At 45.2% G+C, this 15,755-nt stretch overlaps 3 protein-coding genes and 1 pseudogene across 8 annotated transcripts in view; 1 reads left to right on the forward strand and 3 right to left on the reverse strand.

The window, feature by feature from the left end:
* Positions 1-5,591, reverse strand: PEX11B (peroxisomal biogenesis factor 11 beta). 5 transcript variants are annotated; one of them, XM_038562041.1, is made up of 5 exons: positions 5,291-5,591; positions 4,377-4,492; positions 3,780-3,981; positions 1,036-1,205; positions 1-371 (listed from the first exon to the last, which is right to left on the reverse strand). In XM_038562041.1, exons 1-5 carry the CDS (start codon positions 5,344-5,346, stop codon positions 70-72), a joined length of 846 nt encoding a protein of 281 aa, XP_038417969.1. In that variant the 5' UTR covers positions 5,347-5,591; the 3' UTR covers positions 1-69. The 5 variants fall into 5 exon arrangements, with proteins under 5 accessions (XP_038417969.1, XP_038417972.1, XP_038417970.1 ...); XM_038562044.1 differs by having other exon boundaries at positions 765-1,205; positions 5,291-5,587; XM_038562042.1 differs by lacking the exon at positions 5,291-5,591 and adding an exon at positions 5,106-5,226.
* On the forward strand, positions 5,237-10,800 carry LOC483161 (annotated as a pseudogene).
* On the reverse strand, positions 9,148-12,724 carry RBM8A (RNA binding motif protein 8A). Of its 2 annotated transcripts, none has more exons than XM_038562047.1 (6): positions 12,596-12,724; positions 12,261-12,320; positions 12,060-12,134; positions 11,782-11,918; positions 11,304-11,440; positions 9,148-11,204 (listed from the first exon to the last, which is right to left on the reverse strand). In XM_038562047.1, the coding sequence occupies exons 1-6, from the start codon at positions 12,660-12,662 to the stop codon at positions 11,159-11,161; spliced, it is 522 nt and encodes a 173-aa protein (XP_038417975.1). In that variant the 5' UTR covers positions 12,663-12,724; the 3' UTR covers positions 9,148-11,158. The 2 variants fall into 2 exon arrangements, with proteins under 2 accessions (XP_038417975.1, XP_038417974.1); XM_038562046.1 differs by having other exon boundaries at positions 12,060-12,137.
* The window catches only part of LIX1L (limb and CNS expressed 1 like), a 21,969-nt gene continuing 18,809 nt past the window's right edge, over positions 12,596-15,755 (reverse strand). The window contains exon 7 of the mRNA XM_038562040.1: positions 12,596-12,718. The gene's annotated coding sequence lies outside the window, so the exon portion shown is untranslated. The remainder of the gene's footprint in view (positions 12,719-15,755) is intronic.

A 15,755-nucleotide genomic window follows, 5' to 3' on the forward strand; every position in this document is an offset into this window, starting at 1 on the left:
TCGATGAGCAAACTGATCTTTAATGTGCTGACCTGGAAGGCTTGCTCTTCATTGTGGGCGTGGCCACAGCTATTTACACAGAATCACTGTACAATATTTACAGCAAGATGCTAGACACAGCATCCTTCTGGATAGGCAAGGAAAGGGTGAGAACAGGCTCGGGAATAAAGCCCTGAAATAAAAGTGTAAGCAGAAATCTGCAGATGTGAGTAGAGGGAAAAGGGCCAAGTCAGGAGGGAGGCTGGTGAGGTAGACATAAAGGAGGAAGTACCAAATCATCTCTGGTGCATGAGGAGAGAGTCCACTGGGACACAGAGTCTCTAAAATTATGATTTGGTGGCATCGGAAGGGGTAAATCTGCCACAAGTCACCTTTGTGAGGAGAAAGAAAACAGCAGTTAGAACTTTACAGACCACACCTTCTACCTTCCCTATCAAAAAAGTAATTCTGCTGATTAAATTCCTAGGACAGCAAATAGAGAAGATTAAAAAAAAATGCAGAGACAGAATCTTAAATAGACTTAAGAGACACAAAGTAAAAGGGGTCAAGGGAGACAAAGACATTGCAATGAAGGAGGAAAAAACAAAAGCTCCAGAAGATCCAAATGTTAGAATCATCCCATTGATTTCACAAGTCCCTGTTCTTCACCTCACCTTCCCCAAAGCTCCTCCCTCTACCCCTAAATCTTGGGATTTTAACTTTAACCAATGAGTACAATTAGAATGAGGCTGGTGCACTTGGGATGATCTAAGATTCCATCTTACCAATTCAGATCCCCTCCTTATCTTGTACCAGAATATCAGGGCTTGAGTCGTAGCCAAGGGCAGATTAGGGTAAGAATAGACAGGATGGAGGACACGAGGCCACAAAGCCCCACAATCCCAGGGCCACAGCGCCAGAGGCCTAGTTTGTCCAGTGGAATGAAAAGATCACAGGCATTTCTGACCACATCCAGCAGAAGTGGGGGATGACCTCGAAGAACCCGAGCTAAGAGCAGGACTCGGAGCTGTAGCTTAAGAGCTAGTTGAGGCAAACCTCCTCCTGGAGTCCCTGGACCCCCAGGTCCTGCAGTTTCAGTTCCTCCCATGGCTCCTCCTCCAGAGCCCTTCAGCCGCCGGCCATAAGCTGAAGACTCTTGTTCCATCAGTAGGCGAATTTCATAAGCATCACGGCTCAAATTCATGATGAGGGAAAACAGATAGTACCTGAGACAAACAGGCCAGGAAAATCAGTAAAGGCACATATAGCCACTTAGCACATCAAACAGAACACTTAAACATTTTCCCCCCATGGTGCAAAGGAATTATACATTAAAACACCAGCAGTAAGTGCTATTACCCACTATTAGGAATGTCTTCCCAGCTTTCTATAACTAATCTGCATTTACATGTACCTTAAGGTCCTGGCTTAAAATCATGAGCATCATCAAACCTTCCAAGAACAACCTCAAATTTCACTTGTCCGCTTGGCAACCCATTAGCACACACACATTCAACCTGAACGATAATGTAATGATGGAAATGTTTTCGGAGAACAAGCTTCAGTGGTTTCAGAGACTGGAACACATTGTAGATCTTTTAAATCCCATCTTTTTGTTAAAACAAACATAAACAAAAAGTGAGGCCCAGAAGTGTTAAGCAACTTGTTAGATGTGTTAGACTTATTAATTCCTTAAGAACAGTCTATGTTTGGGACACCTGGCTGGCTCAGTCAGTAAAGCAACTCTTCATCTTTGAGTAATGAGTTTAAGTCCCAAACTGTGTGTAAAGATTACTTAAAAAAACAAGCAAACAAGGCGCCTGGGTGGCTCAGTCAGTTAAGTGTGCAACTCTTGGTCTCAGTTTAGGTCTTGATCTCAGGGTCCTGGGTTCAGGCCCCACACTGGGCATGGAGCCTACTTAAAAAACAAACCATTAAACAGTCTATGCTATTGTTGTTTTAAAGATTTTATTTATTTAAGAGAGAGAAAAAGAATCTTTTTTTTTTTTTTTAAAGATTTTATTTATTCATGAGAGACAGAGAGAGAGAGAGAAAAAGAGAGAGAGAGAGAGGCAGAGACACAGGCAGAGGGAGAAGCAGGCTCCATGCAGGGATCCCGACGCGGGACTCAATCCTGGGTCTCCAGGATCATGCCCTGGGCTGAAGGCGGCACTAAACCGCTGAGCCATCCAGGCTGCCCGAGAGAGAAAGAATCTGAAGCAGACTTGCACTAAGTACGGAGTCTGAGGTAGAGGAGGAAGGGGCTCGATCCCACAACCAATTAACCAACCAGGAGATCAAGACCTGAGCCGAAACCAAGAGTCGGATGCTAAACTGACTGAGCTACCCAGGCATGCCAACAATCTATGTTTTTTTAAGTCCACTCTGACAATAGTGGTCTGAACTCAATATAATTGTCCTACCTCAAAAAACACCTCCTGAATCCAATCACATTTCTCTTATACCACACCAGCACAGTCTCAGCCACCAGCACCTCTTACTCGAACTACTGCTTTAGTTATTTGATTGGTCTCTCCATGGCCACTCTTGTCCCCTATCCCCCAACAATCTAATTTCACATAGTGAATCACACCATTACTCCCCTTCTAAACTCTCCACGGCTTTCTTCCTATCCCATTTAAAATGAAATTTAGGGGTGTCTCGGTGGTGCCTTAGTCCAAGCCAACAACATCTCTTGCCATATTAGGGTATCTCCTCTTTTGCCCTACTGCAATCCATTTTCCACTGCAGCAAGAGAGATGTTCTTTAAACACAATCTGAATCATGTCACATCCCTATTCAGAACCCATTGTACTTAGGATAAAATTTAAACAAAACTAACCCAAAAATCCTACATTGCCTAAGAGGCCTTGCATGAACGATCTGGTCCCGTCCATATCTCCAGTTTAAACTTATGCCCTTCACTCAATACTCTCCAACATGCTGGCTTTCTTTCTCTTTCTCTAATTCCACAAAATCTTTTTTGGTTTAAAGCCTTAGAATGGGCTATCTTCTGTTTGAGAAGGTCTTCTCTGCTGCTGTTTGCTTTGACTAACTTCTATTTAGACTTCAAGTCTGAATGAAAACGTTACTTCTCAGGGATGCCTGGGTGGTTCAGTGGTTGAGTGTCTGCCTTTGGTTCATGGTGTGATCCTGAAGTGCCCGGACCGAGTCTCACATCAGGCTCCCTACAGGGAGTCTGCTTCTCCCTCTGCCAACGTTTCTGCCTCTTTCTCTGTGTCTCTCATGAATAAATAAAACCTTTTTTAAAAAATAAAATAATACATTACTTCTCAAAGAGTTTTCAGAAGTTTTGACCTTTCAATCAAAATCAGCTCTCCTTGTTATATATCTTATAACACCCTGTACATTTCCACAAATACCTGGTTTGGTGAGTGTCTTAATATGACTCCCCCAGTAGACCAGAAGCTTAGTGAGAGTGGGAACCATATCTGACTCTGTGCTTTATTCCCTGACTCATAGTAAGCGCCTCCTAAATATTTTTAGAATGAATGAATGAGCAAGCAGTGAGAGGCATAACCTGTGGCATAGATAGCAGATTTAAAGCAATATAATGTCTTATCTTGCCCAATCTTAGTCATTCATCATGGAAGGGCATCTGTTTTCCATCTGCCTCCATTCACTATTCTCTGGTAGTTTAAAATCTAAATGAAGACCGGAAGCCAAGTGATTAAGATGTGTATATTCTGGGAAGACCCTGAAAGATCTTTCTCTCATAAAAGGCAAGCTATACAGTATGAGAAATACAAAAGGTCTTGTAGGATAAAAGGATATCAAACCTGAATGAACGCTGGGCCCACTTCTCCTGATCCACGCGAGGGGCTAGTCCAGATTTTCCAGCCCACAGGACATTGTCACAGGCGAAGTACAAGGCTCGATTGAGGTGACTAACAGTGATGCAGAATCTCAGGACAACATCTGATAAGTGCACAGCTCGTTTGGCTGACTCAAGGGCATCTGCTGAGTTACCCAGGCGTAGAACTTGTGGAGATTACCAAGGAGAAGCAAAGATTTGGAAGTAGAGGCAAATAGAGTGAGACGCAGAGAAAGAGGAAACAAGTAGGTGAAAGTCCAGCAAGTGACAGAAACAATAATTACAATTTTTTTAAAAAAGAAAAAAACAGTTCAAAAATATTTTTTTCTTCAAATTTTAGTTAATTTATATCCCAGTTTGGTTTTCTCAAACTTGCCCCATTCTCTCCAATCCTTCATTAGTCTCTTACCCCTGCTCTCTTCTCTCAATCAAGAGGCATGCAGAGGGTAAGTGCAGAGCTGAAAGAGGGGGAAGAACTGACAGAGAAGGTCAACAATGGGAAGAAAGGACTAGGAAGAATAGCTGGGGATGCAGTAATAAAAGCAAAAGCACGGTTACTTACGCTTTCTTCCTAGGCTCAGATGACCCTCCAATTGTCGAATTTGTTTCTGTAACTCAGGACTGGCCCCGTGTTTCTGCAGTGCATGGCCAAGAAGGGAGCAGGCATACTGGGCGGCCCTGGAGGAGAGGCCAGCAAGGTCAGGTGGAGACGTCCCTAACCTCCTCTCAAAATTGTCTTCCAAAAGGAAAGAACTGACTTCCCTTTTCCCCAGTTTGAGGCCATCCCCTTTTCTCCTCATTATGCCCATCTCTTACTGTTTCTCCCTCAGGCCAGGGGAAGGGAAGGCGTAAGGATAGAAAGGCGCCTAGAGAAGGGGTTGAGGGGCACTACTTGTAGTTGAGAAACTAAGAGATCTGGCGATGATGAAGTCTGAAGGGGACCGCGACGGCAGCAGAGGGTCCATCACAGGCACAGCAGGGTGAGCACGGACGGGATACTGAGGGAGTGGGGGCAGGTGGAGAGCAGATTACTCTTCAGAACAGGTGAACCAGGGGCTTTCAAGGCCCTTTGGCAGAATCGAGATCGGAAAACAGGGCGGAGGCAAAGGAGTTCCCGGATGACAGCAGCATGAGGGGACCAGGGAACCTGGAGCCGGTCAGCTCTGGGGGTAGAGCCTGGCTACCCATCGCGGGGAGAATGCCCCTCACGCCACCACCGCCCAGTGAGTAAGGTCTTGGTCTCATATGGACATGGCAGCGCTGAGCGGCCTCCCCGCTGGACCACTCGTGCCTCAGTTTCCCCATTTCTCGGCAGAGCAGAAACGAATCATCTCCCGACCCGCTCAGATCCGCGCCTGGCGGTCCGTCCGGGCCCCCGTAGCCTGAGCTGACCCTTTTTGACCCCCGTAGTGTGAACGGACCTCGCCTCACGAGGATCTTCTTCTGTCCCCACCCCCACCCGTGTTCGGGCCGCACCTACACAGCCGCTCCCGAGCCTGGCTCTGAGCACTGAAGCGAACCCAGGCGTCCATGACAGCGACAGCCCCGGCTCCGTAGCTCCCGCCTCACTTCCGCCCCACTTCCCGCCCCTCGTCACGCTTCCTGGACGATCAACGGTGTCTCGCGAGGGACGAATATCGCCAGGAAAGAGAGCGAGAGAGGCCGGCCTCGGAATTTCAGAACGAGAAGCGTTGGTCTCTCAACCACCACCGGCGTTTTGGAGCGTGTCTCTGTCAGAATATACTCGTATTGGATGGCCTCCATTTCCGAAGCACGCCTCCTCCGGCGGTACATTCTTTAAATATTCTGGACCGGGGGCGGGGCTTGCAGGTGTAGGGGCGGGGCAAGAAGGCACAGCAGCATCTATCCTCCGCGGCTGGAACGGGATTGACCCCCGGAAGCTTCCAAGACACGCCCCCCCAGCCCCAAACACACACGCACACGCGCTGCGGCTGTAGGGGCCAAAGAAGTCTATGGAGGTAGAAGCCAGTACCAGATCCCTGTTCGCTGCAGGACCCTGACAGTTGGGCATGTGACCTCCAGGATATAGATGGAGTCCCCGGAGACAGAAGCTTTAGTGGACCAAAGATCCTAATAAGGAGGACGAAGAATCAGTGGACAAAGCTAACCTCTTCATACTTATATCTCATCCTCCCATCCCTTTCCCTTCCAGGTCACCATGTGTGCAGGCAATGGCACCCCTCAGGGGTTAGCAGCGGGGGAGGAGGTCTGGGCAGGATAGGGAGTAGAGGTGGAGGGCTCAGAGCTGCCCACCTTCTCAGCTGTGCCAAGGTCCGAGTGGGAGTGACCATTGTGCTGTTCATTTCTTCAGCTGGAGCGAACCTGGCCACCCTGTGGTCAGTGACCCGGCCACAACCCAGTCATCTCCGCCCCTCCCACATACAACTCTTTGCCCACTTTGCAGCTGCAGACTCACTAGTCACTTTTGTGGTTATGGCCCTAGATGCCATTTGGAATACCACTGTCCAGTGGCTGGCTGGGGACATCGCTTGTCGGACACTCAGGTTTCTGAAACTAATGGCCACATATGCTGCAGCTTTTCTGCCAGTGGTCATTGGACTCGACCACCAGGAGGCTGTACTCCACCCACTTGGACCCCGCTCAGCTGGAAGGAAACTTCTGGGGACGGCCTGGGGACTTAGTTTCCTGCTCACCTTGCCCCAGGTGAGTGACTTCTTGGGACTCAAGCCTAGACTGGACAAGAATTTGGGTACACAGGAGTGTCTGGAGTCAAGTAGTGTGTTTGGCCAGTGTTCACTGATTAATCCTCAGAGAGCCTCTGTTTTGCAAATTAAGATCACTGCATGTTAATCTGTAGCTCTATTAAGAGCCTACCTCTTAAAAGCAGTACCCCAGGTGCGGGTACAGGTACACCTGCCTGGGTAGCTCAGCAGTTGAGCATCTGCCTTTGGCTCAGGTCGTGATCCTGGGTCCAGGGATGGAGCTCTGCATCAGGCTCCCTATAAGGAGCCTGCTTCTCCCTCTGCCTCTGTCTCTGCCTCTCTCATGCATAAATAAAATCTTAAAAAAACAACAGCCCCCCTAGCTATGCAAACGCTTAACCGACTGAGCCACTCAGGCAGCCAGTCTATGCCTCTTTAACTTTGTTTTGCTATGCTTGGCTCCCATCTTTTTGCATCCTCCCAGTTCCATCTTCTTCAGGAGACCATTGCAGAAAACTCTAGGGATTAAACATTTATGAAGGCCTATAAAGACAGTGAAATCAGGGGCTTTGGTTAAAACTCTGTGGAAATTCACTCTTCCATTCAATAAATAATGTACATCACCCCAGGTACATTCAAATGCTCTATCAAGGATTGAGCAGCAAAGACCTGCCTTCAGTAAACTTAGACTTAGTGCAAAAGACATGTTAGTGTCCAATTATAGTACAGCATGCAGTCAAGCATTATGCTAAAAGTAAGCATAAGGGGCTAAAGAACACTGAGGATGTTTCACCCACTCTTGGTTAGGGAAAACTTCTCAAAGACGTTAAAATTGATTGTTAAAATGAGAGAGGTGTCAGACAAGTTAAAGCAGAAGGAATGGGGATCCCTGGGTGGTGCAGTGGTTTAGCACCTGCCTTTGGCCCAGGGCGCGATCCTAGAGACCCGGAATCGAATCCCATGTCGGGCTCCCGGTGCATGGAGCCTGCTTCTCCCTGTGCCTATGTCTCTGCCTCTCTCTCTCTGTGACTATCATAAATAAATAAAAATTTAAAAAAAATTTTAAAAAAAAGCAGAAGGAATGCTGGGGAGGGTGGAAGGTAGAGGAATCAAAGTGGTTGCAGCTAAAGTTGAGGGCTAGACAAATGGGTAATGAGCCTGGATGGGAAGGAAGAGCCAGATTACAGATATTCAGCTTGTACTTTATCCTGAGGGCAGTGGAGAGTCATCAAGGTAGAAGGTGGAGAGTGACAAAGATTTGTATTTTTTCACTCTAGCTTTATTATGAAAACTAGAAAGAAAACGGAGCATCTGGACTTGAGTACCAGTTATCAAATCTCAAATATTGACAATGAACTAGAAATTTAGGGGAAGAAAACAAAATATGAAGCAATTCCTATAAGACCAAAATCAAAATCACCACCACCCTCTGAAGGGAAGTAGAGCAGCGTCTTGGGGACCAGGATTAGGATATTATCTAGAAGGGGCTCTAGAATGATAATGCATTATAGAATCAGATTTAAAAATTGATCCTTAAATCCTCAAATATTAGAAATGTAACTACAAAGTTAGTCTGATTCTAGTTCTAAGACAAAAAATAGTGCTTCCAACAATGTTGCAAACAGGACCTCTGCTACCCAAAGCATTAAAAAGCAGCACTGCTTCCTCAGTGCAAAAGGTATTAGTTTATATGAAGCAAGTTTTAGATGTGGACTGGGAGGTTAGAAGCCTGCTTTCGTTGTTCTGTTTTTTTCTGAGTCTAGGCTCTACTACTAACTCTAGCTATAGGACTTTGGCTAAATCACTTGAAACTAATGAGCCACAAGATATTGTATAGTTTTATCCTTTCTTACATTCTGACAACTGCAATCTCCATCTGCTTCAATGGCAAACTGATGACATTACATATGCAAAAGGTGCTATTTTTGGTTCCAAATTACCATCCTCTTGTATAAATTCTACATTGCCCATATGTTGTATTTAAAATGTTAATACTGCTCCAAGGACTAATAGGTCAATTAAAAAAAAAAAAACCAACCTTTTTATAACTGTGGTGTTAGTGTAGTGAAGGAGTACTGGAGTGGTTACAAATTACCTTTGAAGGCTCAAGTTTCTAAATATCACTAGTAGAAAGGAAGGTTTCTGTGGTAGGTGGAAAATTGCATATAATAGGGGGAAGGAAGAGAAGAAACAGGGCTACAGACCAAGCTCTTAAGTCCAGGAGCCTTGCCTATTTTAAACTCCTTTTCACAATTTGTCAGCTGTATCTAGGTACAGTGCAAAACAACCAAACCACCAAACAAAACCCCAGAAATAAATGGAACCAAGACAGGGGAACAAGAAAGACCACTTCCCAGCTAGCTCAAGAGTAGCTGATCATATCTCCAAGCTTGCGTTTATAAACCTGTATGTCTGTGGCTGATACTATTCACCTTTCCTAAAAGTCCCTCAGGCCTGCTGAAATCACTTTCCCAATGCCTTAGCTCTAGGAACCTGACATCCACTAGGCTTGCCTTTTATCAAACAGTGACTCAATCTGCCTTACCTGAACCAAGGTACTAACCCTGAAGCTCTAAACTGAAAAATATTCTAAGATTCAAACCCCAAACTCAACAAGTTACCAAAACGGGGGAGGAGCAGCCAACAGCATTTGGAAAATGTTAAATTTTATTAATATTGTTTCACTGTTATAGTTATTGTACATAAGACTATTTACTAAAGGTCACTTCACAGAGTGGCTGCAAAATGGCCTGAAATTTTAGCAGCACCCATTTTATACAAAAATTCTTCCACAGATTTAGACACATCAGAAAAATCATTTCAGCTAAAAATGTTGGTGAGGTGGCAGAAATATTCTTTTGCAAAGTGCAATGGACTTTAGAATGGTACTTGAGAAGGCAAGATTCCTTAAGTCCCAGGATTTAACAAACTTAAATGATTAGCTACATAGCCTAAGGGGAAGATAGGAATTCTCAAGTTTTTAACCTTTTAAATATGGCACTATGGATGGACGCAGCACTACACAGCTCTGCACAGAAGGAAGGATGAATTAGAATTCTGTGACTGGAGGGAAGGGTGAAGGGGGACCAGTTCTAATAGTCCTCAAACTCCTCTCTAGCTGTTCCTGTTCCACACTGTCCACCAAGCTGGCCCAGTCCCCTTCACTCAGTGTGTCACCAAAGGCAGCTTTGATGGCAAGAGATCACCTATAACCTCTTCACCTTCTGCTGCCTCTTTCTGCTGCCACTGACAGCCATGACCATCTGCTATAGCCCATGTCCTCAGTAGTGTGTCTGGTCTCCAGACAAGGAAGGGGAACTATGGTGAGACTACAATCCTTGGGCCCCAATCCATACCCTAAAAACTACTGCTTCTAGCCTGACAGCTATCAAACCAAAAATGGTATCATAACCATACCCCAGTACCTGATGCTGCCAGTATTTTCTAAATGCCTTCAATTCTAACCAGCCTCTAGCCACCCTCTGAAGCTGAGTTAGCTGGGCAAGGATTAAGGAGAAAGGTGATTAGTATTCTGCTTTAGTCTTAGACACCATCAAGTCTTCAAGTAGACTTAGTAGCTTCATAGAACACCACACCTCAATCAAAACCTCTTCTCCAGCATGTCTGTCATAATCCCTGAGGCGGGGGGGAGAGCATATATTCCCAGTTGGGGAAGAAGAGGATTTGCAGCATTACCACCTATTTGTCATATCCTCTTCCCTGTATCAGGAGAGCTCCAGCTCATCATCTCTGCCTATTCATCTGTTCACCCTACACTCAATTCAGAAACTGAGTGATTCTGAATTTGAGTATGTTTTCTAAAATCCCAGCCCCTGCCAGTGAATTTGCCCTCCGCCGCTCCTTAGACAACCGCTCCTGTGTACGTCTGCAGGCCCTGCGACTGGCCCTGCTGGTCTTGCTGACCTTCGTCTTCTGCCGGACACCTTATTACCTACTGGGCCTGTGGTACTGGTTCTCTCCCACCATGCTAAATGAAGTCCCCCCCCAGCCTCAGCCTCAGCCACATCCTTTTCCTTTTCGGCCTTCTCAATGCTCCTCTGTATCCTCTCTTCTATGGGGCCTTTACCCTTGGCTGTCAAAGAAGGCACCAAGAACTCAGTATAGACTCTTCTAAGGAAAAAAGATTCTGAGAGAATGCCCTGACAGGAAATGCAAACCCTTAGACAGCTGGAAGTACAAACAAATGTGGCAACAGAAAGGACAGGAGAAACAAGAGACATTCCTATAACATCCATTTGCTCAGACAGAGTATACAGGAACAAAGTAACTAAGCTTTTATAACACCTCACTTCTACCCCTGCTCTCTTAGCTTCTAAGAAAAAGAAATACTTTGACTCTGAGACTTGAGATATCTAATGTAGAAATTCACACAGAATTGAGTCCTTAGAAGTATCCTCATAGTGACCCATACTACCTTACTGTAAATAATGCTTCAGAGCTTGCAATGTTAGAAAAGGAAAGTAATTTTAAATGTACAAAACAAAAAATGGGACATTTATTCATAATTCAAAAAAAAAAACCCCACTAAGTAGGATAAGAGATTAAATATAAACAGTGAGTTCCACCTCAGCCCTATTTCTCCAAGGCTGCATGGTCAAAGAGAATCTCTGGAGAGAACATCTGGACAACAGAGGACCTGTCAGCGCCGCCTCCTGTCTGGACTCCTGCTGCGTCTTCGGCCACCTCTAGGGAAAAGGAAGGGTCCATCAGGAACATAATACAATGTCCTTATTCTGTTCTGCTCATGTTCCCTTCACCAAGATAGTTTGCCCTCTCCACTTTACCTCCTCTTGCCCTTTGGCGGACCCCGAACAAAACACCAGTCCACACTGATCGGCTGTCCCATCAAATCCTGGCCATTGAGTCCCTCCATAGCAGCCTGGGCTTCCTTGTATGTTTCATACTCAACTAAAGTATATCCCTGGGATAAGTGAAAAGACAGATCAAAACCCTCATATTCCAAACACTACTGAGCATCTTCTTCCTCAGATCTAAACTCATACTCAAATAGAAATATCTATAGACTTTATACAACAGATGTACATCATATATCCTTACTGTGTATATATTCAAAATATGTTTCCATCTCTTTGCTGTGTCTGACAAAATCAATTTTCTTTTTTTTTTTTTTTTTTTTTTTCAAAATCAATTTTCAATCTCATTTATTTCAACTTTGCTCTTTGGCCAATCAGAGAAAACATGGGAGAACTACCAAAGCTGTCTAAAGGTTGTGAGGGAAGAGAGGCAACAACAGTAGGATACCTTCAAGTATCCTGTACGCCTGTCCAGGTTGAGGTGGATATTTTTTATCTCCCCATATTCTGCAAATTTGTCATGGATGTCTTCTTCGGTGGCTTCCTCATGGACTCCAGTGACAAAGAGAATCCAGCCTTCAACAGCTGTTGGGGAAGGGAAGGAGGTTTGTGCACAAAAGAAAAACTTCAAGCAAGATCACAAGAGTGGATTAAGGTATCTCCGACCCCACTCCTACTGGGTTTTATTTCATAGGTCCATAATACACTAGTGTCCATCTCACTTACAGCGTTGCGGTCCGGGTTCATCTCCATCCTGCTCCACACTGTCATAATCCTCACGCATCCGCGCTCGAGACCCTTCTTCTATATGGAACATACAAGAGATCACCAGAAATCTCTTCTACCACTGTTCCCCATGAGTGTGAATGGGGACTCCAAAACTCGTAGCTGTCGCCATTCTACACCATTTTCCCCACAAACACTCACCGGAGCCAAAGCCGCGGCCCTTCCGTTTCTTTGCCTTTTCTTTCAATTTGTGGATGCTCTCTGGATCCCCAGAAGTGAAAGAATGAATAACAAAAATAACAGGTATTTACAACAATAGTCTCTTTACGGAGGCATTATCTGAAAGCAGCCCCACCACCTCCAGTCCCATTTCCCTCCCGGTCCCGCCCCCATTCCTCCCGAAGGGGGCGCAGTCTCTAATCCAATCGAAACTCAGTTCTACTCCCAGCCGCCCTGCCGGGAAGGGCAATTATTTTCCTATTACTCCCTTCTTTCGCACCTTCCCGGCTTCCCGCAGCTGCCTCCACTGTCCTCACCGTCCCCATCTTCATCCATGGCAAAATCCTCGCCCCCAGCCTCATGAAGGTCCAGCACGTCCGCCATCTTGCCTGCCTTCTTACTCTCGTCGGTGCCGCTCAGGCACTAGGCACCTCGGGAAACTGTCGCGGAGGGGAAAGGTCACTAGTCAAGCTGACCAATCAGAAGCTAAATCTAAGTCCCGCCCCCGGCGCGGTGAAAATACGCAAAAGAAGGCGGGCCTAGTTCCGGAAGATGTCGGAAGTGCTCCTGTAGCCATCTTGAGCAGGTGGCGAGCTGAATGGAGTGGTGCTCTAAGGGACAAGCTAGTGGGTAGGTGCAGGCAGCGGCTTCCTATTAATTAGGGCAACCAAGGAGAAATACTGTAGTCAGCGAAGCACAGCCCAGTTTCTCTATTAGAGGATTGTTTTCTGTCTCCTTGGACTCCATAGGAAATGGAAGTTGAATTTTTTTTCTCTCTCAAAACTTCTAGACCCGTAACCTGTTTTGAGGAGCAGCTAGCTGGGTCTGTGATGGAAACATTTTTAAAATAGTTCATTCAGCAATGCTAGCTCAAAAAGCCGAGTCTGGCTCGTACTGCAGCGGCGAATTTCTCTTAAGGAAGCTAATCTTGTGAATTAGGATTGCTGAGACGGCTATCGGCTGCCTTTTTTTTTTTTTTAAGATTTATTTATTTATTTTATGATAGACATAGAGAGAGGGGCAGAGACACAGGAGGAGGGAGAAGCAGGCTCCGTGCCTGGAGCCCGACGCGAGTCTCGATCCCAGGACCAAAGGCAGGCGCCAAATCGCTGAGCCACCCAGGGATCCTACCCCTCCCCCCCCCCGCTTTTTTTTTAAAGATAAACTCTCAAACTCTTCCCACCACCTCCAGGAATTTAAAAGAAAAAAAAAAATTAATGGCTTTCAACAAAATGGGGACTTTCAACAAAATGGGGACTCCGGCTTCTTTGGGAATGGTGTAGGTATTTCGTGTTTCAAGACCCATATTGCCCGCAAAGTTCGGAATCCTGATGTAGGCCTTCAGCAATAGTGGACTGCAGGTTTTCATATTATTTTTTTAAATTTTTTATTTATTTTTAATTATTTATGATAGTCACACAGAGAGAGAGAGACAGAGACACAGGCAGAGGGAGAAGCAGGCTCCATGCACTGGGAGCCCGACGTGGGACTCGATCCCGGGTCTCCAGGATCGCGCCCTGGGCCAAAGGCAGGCGCCAAACCGCTGCGCCACCCAGGGATCCCCTTCATATTATTTTTTAATCGAACAGTTATAATGTGTGTACCTAGTATTAGAGAAGGTGCTGGCAGTAGAGGAAAAATAATTACATTATCAACAATTACTTTATATAATTACATTATGATAGTGACAATTGCTATCACTAAGTGCTTAGGAAGTTTATAATAGGACTGGGAGCAAGAAGGCTTCCATTTGAACTGGGCCTTTAAGGCTGTGTAGTTTCCAGGTAAAGCAGTTGTACTGAGACTAGGAGGCACTAATTCTCCACAGTAGGTAATGTGATCTTTGGAAAAAATCAGCTGGTGATATCATTGCCCAAAACCTTTATTATTACACTTGGAATAAAATTAAAATACCACCTGCTCTGCCTGTCCCCCAGTGACTTCCATCACCAATTTTCCCTCCCATTAAGTTCTCTCTACACTTTTCAACTATGTTGTCTCTTTCCCATCTCAGGACTTTTGCAACTTTCTGCCTTTTATGCTCTTACTCCAGCTCTTCACATGGCTCGTTCAACCTCATTCTTTAGGTCTCCCTAAAATACTACCTCACCTGAAGGGTTCTTCTCTACTATCTTCACTATTTCCTTACCTTGTTTCCTTTCTATCTTGTTTATTGTCTGCTTTCTCTTTAGAGTGTAATCCTTGTGGCAGAGACTCTTATTTACAAAGATATCCCTACGGTTTATTTTTTTTTAAAGATTTTATTTATTTATTCATGAGAGACACAGAGAGAGAGAGAGAGAGGCAGAGACACAGGCAGAGGGAGAAGCAGGCTCCATGCAGGGAGCCCAACGTTGGACTCAATCCCAGGACTCCAGGATCAGGCAGGCCCTGTGCTGAAGGCAGCGCTAAACCGCTGAGCCATGCGGGCTGCCCTCCCTACAGTTTAGAACAGTATCTGGCTCACAGACACACAGACATTTGATACATACTGAAGGAACAAATATCAGAATGGCAAGAAATTCTGTTTACCTGATGCTACATGGCTAGGAAATAAAGCTGGAAGTACAGGTTGCTGCCAAAATGTATGCCATGCTAAGGATTTTGGAATTTTATCCCGTAGGCAATGATTTCTCGATTTCAGGTGTTTGAGTGTTCATGATTTTTCACAATTGCAGATAGCCCCCATGCTGTCTCTTGATTAGTATTTTTCCTTAAGTTGACTGACTTATTAAACAAGCTTATAGTGAATTTAAGTATCACTGCCATAAAGGTAAAATCTATATTTTTTTCTATTACAGTTTCAGATTAGAATATAAATGAAGATGAAAAATGTTTGCCCATCTACCACCTAAAATGTCTCAGATAATACCAGGGGTTCACATATAAAACTTTGGGGAATGCTGCTAAAGACAAAAATAGTTAAGTGATGGTTTAAGCATGATAGTGGTACACTACCAAGTATTTTAGAAAGAAGTCTGACAATAGTGTGGAGGATGTTAAGAATGAAGACAGAGCTAGTTAGGACGCTATTACAGTGGTCCAGTCCAGAGATGATAAATGATTGAGAACTAAGGCAGTAGATATGGACAGGACAGATTAAGTAGTTTATATAGGAGGGGCACCCAAGTGGCTCATTTGGTTAAGTGTCCGGCTCAGGTCACCATCTCAGGGTCCTGGGATCCAGCTCTGTGCTCAGCAGAGTCTGCTTGAGGATTCCCTCTCGTTCTCCCCTTGCTCCATCCTTGCTCAGATTCTCTGTCTTTCAAAGAAATAAATCTTTTTTTTCCTTCTGATTAGATCATGGTAGGGAAAAGTTGAGGATGGATCTAAGATTCTAACTTAGATAGTTGGGTAGATAAGAATCTGAATAACAGGGGCACCTGGATGGCTGTGTGGGTAAGCATCTGCCTTTGGCTAAGGGTGTGAGTCCCACATGGGGCTCCCCTAGAGGATCCTGCTTCTCCCTCTGCCTAT

This window comes from Canis lupus, chromosome 17 (assembly GCF_011100685.1).
Source record: "Canis lupus familiaris isolate Mischka breed German Shepherd chromosome 17, alternate assembly UU_Cfam_GSD_1.0, whole genome shotgun sequence".
Classification (NCBI taxonomy): Eukaryota; Metazoa; Chordata; class Mammalia; order Carnivora; family Canidae; genus Canis; species Canis lupus.